The sequence below is a fragment of the Octopus bimaculoides genome, chromosome 4 (genome assembly GCF_001194135.2).
Source record: "Octopus bimaculoides isolate UCB-OBI-ISO-001 chromosome 4, ASM119413v2, whole genome shotgun sequence".
Classification (NCBI taxonomy): Eukaryota; Metazoa; Mollusca; class Cephalopoda; order Octopoda; family Octopodidae; genus Octopus; species Octopus bimaculoides.
Window position 1 is genome coordinate 87774601 of NC_068984.1, and position 10649 is coordinate 87785249.

At 37.3% G+C, this 10649-nt stretch overlaps 1 protein-coding gene across 3 annotated transcripts in view; it reads right to left on the minus strand.

The window, feature by feature from the left end:
• Positions 1–10649, minus strand: part of LOC128247605 (uncharacterized) — a 28162-nt gene that overhangs the window by 1179 nt on the left and 16334 nt on the right. Inside the window, exon 1 of one of the 3 annotated variants that reach the window (XM_052967217.1) lies at positions 1419–1880. The exons of the other annotated variants lie outside the window; for them this stretch is intronic. Coding sequence (XP_052823177.1) covers positions 1419–1451 — 33 coding nt within the window. The 5' untranslated portion in view covers positions 1452–1880. Of the gene's footprint in view, positions 1–1418; positions 1881–10649 lie in introns of those variants that run through there. 3 annotated transcript variants of the gene reach the window in all.

Here is a 10649-nt window from a genome sequence, read left to right on the forward strand (position 1 = left end):
ACACACACACACACACACACACACACACACACACACACATACGACGGGCTTCTTTCAGTTTCTGTCTATCAGAAACACTTACAAGGCCTTGGTCGGCGCGGGGAAATACTAGAAGATACTTGTCCAAGGTGTCACTCAGTGGGGAATTTTATTGTTATAAAAGTATTCAAATTTTCTTGAACTTACTTTACTCTTAATTTAACATAGTTTTTCATCAAAGTAAGTTGAATCTAGAATGGCAGAAGAGTATCTTCTTAACTTCAACTAAAGTGACAGGTTGTTTATACCTGGGACATACCTTGACTTCAGTGGCCTGTCACATTTAATAGAGTAACCAGTGGTAGCACAATACTCCGAGATAAGAAACAACAATCTTTTGTGAATTCTTATTGCATTCCCACTAGCATGCCATTAATTTCGAGATATCCGCTGATGAACACAATATTGAATATCAAGCAAGATATGCATGGTATCATATGCTGCTTTTAATTAGACAGAGTGGACAATAAGTATGTTTGGTTGTACATTCCTGCTATATAGTTACAACAGTTTTCAAGCGTCTTTGTGATGACTAACTCAAGAGGTGCCAGTCAGATGCAATATGAGTCTAAGAGAAATTTGTGAAGTGTTCATCGATGTCATTGCCAAACAGTAGAGTAAACTGTTTATCGTAAAGAACATTACCAAAGTAAAATTTCGTTTTTTATAGAAACTGATTTGCACACCGTAGTTACGTAAATGATTTACCTTTAGTCTTGAAGCGAGAAGCCTAGTTTTCTCTTCAGACTGTGATAAATTTTGAACAAAATCATCCCCAAACTCTTGAGTAAATAGCCTTGGTTTCGAATTTTCTTCAATTATGTATTTACGAGGAGCTATTGAAGGTGCAGTACCTTTACCTAGAGCACCTTCATCACTGCTCATTTGAATATCTATGAAACTAAGCATATTTGAGTGTAAAAGACTGGTCATTGTTTTATATTGTTGAACCACTCTGTGTTGAATACAGATGTTGATAGACAAACTTTTTTTTGTTTTTCGCAGAAAGGCCAGTTATGTAAACAATACAAAAATAGCAATCAGCATGGTTAGTTTTTCCTTCTCTCAGTCTTTCGGGTACAACAAAACCAATCATGTAGTTGACTTGAACAAAAATGAGAGAAGGCACGATGTGATAGCCACTATTTGTTTTAGTCATATATATGACAACCAACGTATTTTTGATATATGGTTCGTCGTTCTGTTTTAGCAATAACAATATCACAAAATATCACAAACATAGCAAACAAAGTGTGGCCAGTTATTTCTCCATTCATGAAATATACTGATTAAATAACAGTAATCTGCGAAAGACAAAATATTTCATAAATAATTTATAACAAAAAAGAAAAAATATTTATTTCAAAAATTATACATACCACTGAAAAACCGAAGAATTTTGCAGTCAACATCAGAACAGCTTTTTGACTCACCCCAAATCATATCCAATGAAAATTTTTGTTCACCAGTATAATTTATTAAAGTTGATAGCATGCATGCATTGCATCTGAGCAGCTCCAAGTTCTAACAGAGAAATTCTATTCAGAATTCCAGTGCAGAATAATGTCAGAAATATCGACAATCGATATGATTTTCTCTATTTATCTTTCAGGAAAAATCTCGAGATCTTGATCTTAACAAAGCCTTTGACTTTGTAGTTACTGTAGATTTTTACCTGTTGTTGAGAGTATTGGTTGTCTTTCCTGCCTTTCCCGTAGTTTGAAAGCTTTCCACAACGGCCTTCTCACCCGTATCAAAATTGCACATAATTCGTTTTGAAGTAAAGTCTTGAGGCTGTATGATCACACTGACTTTTATATATATTTTTCTTAAGTTTTGAGTCACGATCTCTAGAAAATATAGAACTGATGAGAAATCTTTTAATCCAACAGGTTTGAAAGCCAAAGTTAAAGGAGGGGAATTGATATTTTAATCTTAATGGGTGCTGACCAGTTTTTTAAATAATAAAAAGGTAAATTTGATTATTTCTAGTGTTTTTAGTATGAAAAATAATTGCACTACGTTTAAAGGTGCTGATTAGAAAAAAATTAGACATTATTTTCGGCAGAGTAAGCAACGGGTGTAAGCAATGCAAACATTTTTGCATAATAACAGTTTGTAAACGGAATTATAGCGGAAACGTTTTTGGCCGAGTACTGTTATTTGTTTTTGCATAACATGTGTAACATGAGTTTATTTTCAATTCGCCACTTGGTATCATATGCATAAGAGCATTATATGAAACCCTATGAGACTCTCATAAACTCTACGAATGATTTGAGTTCCTTCCTATGCCGAGTACATACGTATAAGACGGCAAATATGGCACCTGATGACAAAGGAAAAGGTGTTTAATCTCACACCCTCGAAAAGATGACGTTACGAGTATAAAATTCTCTATGAATAACTTGTTAAAATATTTAAGGCATAAATTCTCACTAGAGAATTATGATTCGCAGATAGCTCATTCTCAAAATGAATTGTCTTTTAAAATGTTTTAGATAAATTATACACTACTCTTGGAGTCACAGCACAAATGTTCTCGTTGCGACACTTGTCAGAACTTTTCTGAGAGTTGTGGTGACACTATATTGAATCTTTTCAATTATTTCTTGTCTCACAAGCAACAATCCTAGATTTTGAAACCCCTTGTTGTTTGAATAATTTGAGAAATAATGATAAGATTCGTTGTCTTTGACAATTTCACCTTAAACAAGGGAATTTAAGATAGATAAGTTTCATCAAATATAGGAAAAGTACTGAAAAATAGTTTGAGAAAATTGAAACTTGAGTACAGGTAACAAATTTGAAGTTTACCGCATATGCGTTATCGTCATAAAGGCGGTGAGCTGGCAGAATCGTTAGGATGCTTATCGACATTTCATCCATCTTTACTTTCTCAGTTCAAATTCCGCCAAGGTCGACTTTGCCTTTCATTCTTTCGGGATTGATGACATAAGTACCAGTCGATGTGATCGACTAGCCCCTCTCCCGAAATTTCAGACCTTGTATCTACTGAAGAAAGGATTATTTTTTTTTTTATGATGTACTTCTAAGTTTCTTTACATTAATTTGAATAAGGAATTCAAAGCATTTACCTTGCTTTACCGACTCGCTGACAGATGCAAATTTGTTATCTATAATTGGAACTACAACATTGGTGAATGGAATTTGAATACATACGTCATTACTGCGCCTCCTTTAACTATAGGAGTTTTTTTAATGTTAGATTGTGTGGAAACTATTGGAAATAAATTTGTCTTCTCTAACACAAGAACAGGCATAGCTGTATGATTAAGAAGCTCACTTTAGCAACCGTTTTGGTTCGGTCCCAATACACGCCAGTCCAGTGTGTGTGTATGTGTATAAATAGGTGTATATATTTATGTATATGTGTATATGTGTAGATGTGTGTGTTTTTACTTATGTATCCCTTATCACCACTTGCCAACCGGTGTTGGTTTTATTACGTCGCAGTAGCTTAGCGGTTTGATAAAAGAGCCAGATATAATAAGTACCAGACTTTAAAATAAGTGCTGGGGCCGATTGTTCGACTAAACCCTTTTAGTCAGTGCCCCAGCAAGGCCGCAGTCCAGTGAGTGAAGTAAAAAGTAAAATATAGACAAAAACAATGATAGCTCTTAGGTAATTTCTGTTGATTGATGTCTGACATATAATGATAAAAGAATACAAAGATATTCTTTACAGTGAAATTTCCGATAAAAATACTAACTGGACGGCCTTACTTTCATTTCAGTTATGTCTGTAAGTAGAATCACGGTAACGGACGACAAATCCAGTACAGCTTTTATCCATCCATCCATCATTTCCGCTTACTGTTCCTGGAAGGATTGTTGGGGTAGAGTTCTCAAGCATTTCCTCCATAGGCTTCTATCAGAAGCAGCTATCACCACACTTTCGGCTGGATTCCCAAGTGTGACCAATTGAGACTAAGGATATTATATAACTATCTCATTCTTAGTCTACTCCGAGGTCTTCTGCCGTTAGGCTTCGCTGTAAAAATCCATCTTTTACACGTTTCAGAGGTTTTGTTCTGCAAGTCAAATATTGATCTTAGGAGTCACTAGAAAATCTACACAAAATGTGTAGTATTATGTTTATGTAAGATGATTTCATCCAGATTTTAATATCCACTGATTGTTATGACTGAGGGTGCTCTTACTTATCAATGTTACAGTTTTAGGTTGGCACCTCTCAAAATTTTCTTCAGATTACATGCAAAATATCTTTATGGTAGATTTGATTAAATTTTGAGGCAGATGCCTCTCCAGTTTTGCATTGAGGATTATTTCAATGTAAAGTTCTCTAGATTTTCAGTTAAGTGTTGTCGATCCTAAGGTTTAAAGTAACTAGACAAATAATCGTTATAGCGTCTCTTGTAAGGCTGAAACGCATTTTTGTCATCTTAAAAGTCTCTTTGTATTATATTTTTGGCCCAAACTACATATCTTATGAAGAAAGAAATATATATTTGTTATGCATTCCTCCACTCTCAAAACTATAATGGTCCTTAGTGAATATGAACCATAAAAAAACTCGCCACTCTGCTTTTTAACATACCAATCGCAGACAATATCTCCTAGTGTTAAAAAATATTTCTTGCTGAACATTAAATTACTCTATAATACATTGATATTGATTCCTTTACTGAATAGTTAAATTGTGTGCAGAAAACAACTGTGCATATACTATCAAGGAAAATTTATCATGCTGAAAGAGAAAAAAAGTTTATTTATTCATTTATTTACTTATTTGTTTATTGCCAAACTCTTTACATAGGTAAGTAATACAGCTTATCAGTTCAGTGTAATCAGCAAAGTTTGAAAGACAGAGCAGCTTCCAGTGCTGTAATATATGAACTGGATAAATAAATACCTGAACATAAAGAATAATGGTTTTCGAAAGGAAACGAAAATGAAGCGGCTGAAAAAATTAATTAATGTAATTGCTACATGTTGTATCAATGTTATTGATTTTATGCTTTTTAGAAAGGCCAATGTCGGATTTTAAGGTCATAAACGAGAAACAAATGACATTTCTTAACGTGGACTTTTTTTAATTTCCTGATTCAAATTCTAATCAGATCGAAGAGCGTTCTTTTGCTTGAGAAAGAGAAACATGTTCTTAAAAAATATTACAAAAAGAAATTTTATTACAAAAGTTTTTAAAAAAATGAAACTTGATGATTAACCCATTCAATTTCATTATTTTTTCATGCCACACTTAACTATAAATTAACAGGAAAAAAAACTGTCTTTCTTTTGCCAAAGAAATCTTTTGCTACGTATTACTATCTCTTAGCATTACGTTTTGATTAATTCCAAGCTTAATAAAGATTAATCAAATATATATTTATAAAACTAAATTCGCAGTTCGAATCTGGTCATTTGAAGTAGCTTTTTCTTTCTTTTACCAGGGTCTTTTTTTCCACTTGACAAAACAAAATCGCCAGTGAGTTCAGTCGCTTAAAAGTTCATATATTACTTTTCAGTCATAGATGGATGACGCTCGGTGAGAACTAAATTTCATAATATAAAACCCAGATACATACCCTCAGCATCATTACCAACTGTAACGTCATTAGGGTTTGTGTCATCCAATGTGGTAACTGATATGTGGTGGTATCAAAAAGTTCCCGGACTAGATATGTTTCATAAAAAATAGCTTATTTACCTAAGTGTTAACATCATCTCCATCGGGATAGTCATATTGCGCAGTAATACACCGATCCCAGCGTTCCTGCCACTTTTGGAATCTAGCCTGGAAGTCGTTTTCCGTAAGCGAATCGAGAACCTTCTCCGATTGGCTCTTGATCTGGACAACGGTATTAAAACGGTGACCTTTGAGCTGCATTTTCATCTTAGGGAAAGGATGGAAGTCCATAGGTGTTAAATCTGGCGAAGGGGGTGGATGCAGAAGCGATATCATGTTGCTTTGGGTGAGAAACTCGGTGACAAGTAGGTGCATTGTTGTCATGAAGATTCCAATTCTTCGCGCACCACAGATCCTGTCACTTTCGTGGAATGTCCTTCCTCAAAAGCTTCAAAACATCGTAGTAGAACTCTCGATTGACCGTCTGGCCCTAGGTGGGAGCGAATTCTCGATGCACAATACCGTGGATGTCGTAAAAATGATGAGCATGCTCTTGATTGAGCTGCTGCTATGTCGTGCCTTTTGAAGCACCCGTGACACTCGAAACATTGCGTACAATCCATTGCCTCGTCGTTTTAAGCTTGCCAAAGCATGTTCGATATCTCTGCAGCAGACTTTCTCAAGTTTGGCGCAAGATTTCACGTTGGCTCTTTGGACCAGCTTCCTGTCCATGACAAAAATTGCAGACTATAGCATATACGTGATCACTAAAACAAATTTCAGAACTTTCTGTCCGAGGATGTAAGGCTAAGAGTTGTGGTGGAGGGTAGATCACCCATATGCTACGCATGTGGAGAGAAAGGCCACATGAAGGCGAGGTGCCTCCAGAGAGAACAACAGAAGGAACAAACTGAGAAGCAGGAGAATGCCACCAAGTGGTACACGTCGAGGTAAAGGAGACAAGTACAGAAGAAGAATTCACGATAGTAAAAAGCAGAAAGAGAAGTGAAAGAGCAAGCTCTCCGCCAGAGAGGCAGAAAAAGAAAACAGAAGTAGAGAAAGAGATTGTGAAGAAAGTAAGAAGAGAGGAACGTGAAATGATGATTGACAAGGAGATTGGAAAGGAGCTTGAAAAGGAGCTCAAGGAGGAGTTGCAGAAGGAGGAGACAACAGCAAAGACTTTGGTTATACTCTCACTTTCCTTTTCTAGTGAAGCTTGAAAAAGTTGATGAGGGTTTCGCCAAAGAGGAAGGTGCTTCTAATCTGGCCACTAAACAGATATACACTGCCCTTCTTTCCCAACCAAAGGAAGACGACGAGACATTCTTTACCGTTGACTCTGCCGATAGCGAGATATGTCCTGAATGGTGTTAGCGTATGCGGGCAGGCCAGGCTGAAAGCACCTCCGTGCCTTTAAAGTTTATTCCAAACCGGTATGCTTTCTAGTAGCACTACTAAGCCAAAGATTTCAACTCTACAAACTTAAACTATCCTGACTACAACGTAACAAATTTCCTACTCTCACTCACATTCTACCAAATTTACTGTAGGACGACATCTCTCTTTCTCTCTTCTATTACTTTGCCTTGAAGTAAAACTTGAAAAAGTTTATGAGTACTTGCTGGAAGTGGTAAGTATGTATCTCAGCTCTTTCAGTCTAGCCCACCACACAATTTCTTTTGCCATTTCTACGAGACAAGAAAATGGCTTACTTTTCGTAGTTAAAGGAAGGTGCTGAGAGAAATCTTTACAATAGAGTCGGCTGAGAGCCAAATCCATAGCTTTCGTGACGATAGCTGTTCAACAAAATTCCACAACGGTGCGCATTCTCTACTGATGACTCCTGAAATCCAATGGCGTCTGGTATACGAAGTTTTCGAATAACTGCACGTACACAAGCAAGCTGTTTCCAAGTCTCTCGGTTCTCCATTTGTCAGGGATCGTCTTTTCTCAGTCTATTTCTGGTTGAGACTAGTCACCCTGCTCGCAACCTCGTCTCAGTAAAAACATCTGTTCAGTGCGTTACGACACCGTCCGGTGACATGGACTGCCTTTCCACGGTGCTGAGCTGCAAGATCACTGACTTTTCAGGTTAGTCTTTCTCCCTATCATATTTCCGTTGTATCCGACACTATTACAGTGACGTTGTTTGCACATAGTGATACGGCTCTCCTGCTCACCAGTCAGAGCGGGATGCTTCACAAACCCTTCAGTTTCTACTATAGTGGCTCGAAAACCAATGCGCTCAGAATAATTGAGAGAGAATATTTCTGACGTACTGAATGCTGGATTCGAAACGGTTCCAGTAAGTGAGCATTTATCCTGATCAATAAACGAATATCGCTGTGCATTGCAACGATCCATTCTCTTAAAACAGGGCCGAAACCGGCTGTCTTGAGGACAGTTACCAAGTATTTGAGCCTGCCAGAAACTTTCGATTGATCAAAGGTCCCTATCAAAGCTAGCTTTACTATCTATCTTTTCTTTGATGTATGAAATAAATTGCGCATGTCTGTGCTTTCCCGGCAACACTCTTTACAAGAAGCTACCACCTTGGCCAAAATTTTTAAGACCGCATACCGCATTCATCAAAGTTAAGTTACAACCACTTAATATGGTCATTATTTCAGTTTTTGTTATCAGCCTTCCGAAACACTCTGCATTTTCCGCCAGGGTAGGCACAATTGTCCACTACCGTCTCCTTCCCAATTACTCCGAAGAGTCGAGCGAATTGCTGCTATAAAACCGCACACAGCTGTTTGGAATCGAATGGCACCCGTTCGTCTCAATCCGTCAAAGATCGAATTGCAAATTTGTTGCCATGTCGCACTTCTGATCCCTCGAACGTCTTTCTTTCCTTCGTTTCCTAGTGCACGTGCCTTAGTTATAACAATGTAACATTCATGTTTCAGGTTGAAGAAATGATTGAAGGCCAAACTTTCAGCTAGCACGCTGGTCGCAACGTCTTTCCTAATCGCTTCTAATTTACTCACCAACTTACCCTTTGAATATTTCGCTCTACTGCTACTACTTAGCTAAAACTTAAAGAGCCTTTTCAACTTGCCTTCTTTAAAGAGCAGTAGCACAGGTTGTTAACGATTGTCTCCACCGTCTGTCGTTTAATTAAAATGTTAATCTGCAGATTCTGAGCGTCGGGAAAGATGCATGTAGGTACTAGTTGTCAGATCTCCGTTCCATTCAACCTCAGAGTTTTCTGCATTAGGTGACCTTTTACTTTCCTTTGTCTGCTTTCCCTTGTTCATAAAGAAAGAAGAGTGATGTTTCTGCACGTATATGTGTTCGTGTCGTAATTCGTTGTGGAGTGGAGGTGGTGAGTAAATTAGGAAATTTACTTTTTGGTGGGTGACACGTCCTGTTATTGTTGATGTCAGAGCGGTTCCTGCGCTGTAGTGATGCTATTGTTGTTGTTACTTCTGCTGCTGCTTATAATGACTTTGTTCTTGTTTGTTATTATAGCTGTTGTTACTGTTGTGGTTGCATGCTGCTCTTGATGTTATTTTGGAGATGTCAGCAGCAGTGAGGGCTTTCTTTCTTTGAGACTTAACTATAGATAGAAAGTCCTTGCTGATTTAAAGTAACACATACGTTGCACCTTTGCAGTTTGCTCTCTGCCACCATGAAAAAAATCTTTCATCCGGCAAAATAATCAGGCTTGACATAGCTCCTGTTCTTTCTTGATCCAAATGGATCAAGAGATTCCTTCATATTCCCAACCAGTTCTCAAAATGTTGCTTGTGTACCTCTTATATTTTGTCTAATTTTCAATGTTTCCTAAAACAGCCTTCATTAAGTAGATGGATTATTTCCACATTTCTTTAGAAAAGGCTATCGAGTAAATCTTTAATTTAGCTATGTAATTATTTATTTATTTAATATTTTTGGTCTTGATCTCAATGGGGAACCTAATATTGATCTGGTTTTAGTAGCTGTCGCGAGTAATGAATGATTTTTACTCAAAACGGATTTCAGGCAACTTCCTACTAAGACTTGGCTTGATCTTTCTGCCTGTATAGCTTTCTTTTAAGTTGTTAGCTACGCATCAATAGGTTACTGTCAGCCTTCTCGTTTCCTCTCTTTTCTGGTTTAATCACTCTGATTTTCCATCCTTACTTCCTCACAACTTTTTGCTTGCATTATGTCTTCCATTGGTATTTCATTTCTTTCTGATATCCACGCTGCACGGCCAAAAGACCCAGTTTGCAGCTCTGCTTAGCTGTAGCTTTTGCTGTTATTGCTGCTGCTTTCGGTACTGACGAACTCGATGGTCGATGGAGGTGAGGGAGATGATTGGTACTGTGAGGGCATGTTTGTGCATCATGGGGTTGGTGCAGGCGGCAGTATTATTGTTGCTGTCGGTAGAACTACAGTTGTCTTTTTCTTTTTGACATTCATTTTTGTAGTTGTAGTTGCTTTTGTTGTTTATTGTTCGATGCACATTTGCTACTGCTGTTACATCTTCTACATGACTTGCCCTCCTTCCCCTCTGGACATCAGGTCTAGGAAATAGTTTTAACTGAAAAGGAAACACAGCTCCTCCTTCAAAAAATTTTTGCCCGCTGCCTTTCAGATTTACTGCATAGTGTAAATTTAAAAATTTATATAGCAGTATAATGTTTCAAATTTTTGCCAAATTTACTACTTCTAAAAACTTTCGAACTAATTTTATAGATCAGACAACAAACTTACTAACCGTCTTTCTAATAATGCCAATAATAATATTTAAAATTTTGGCACAAGGTCAGCAATTTTGAGGGAGCTGCTAAGTCGATTACGGAATTTGAACTGAGAATGGTAAGACAGTCGAAATGCCGCTAAGCATTTTGCCCGGCATGCCAACGATTCTACCACCTCAGCGCCTTTTATAATAGTAACAATAATAATAATAATGGTTTCAAATTTTGCCACAAGGGCAGCCATTTTGGTGTGGGGAATGAGTCAATTAAATCTAACCCACTGTTCCACTGGTACTTAATTTA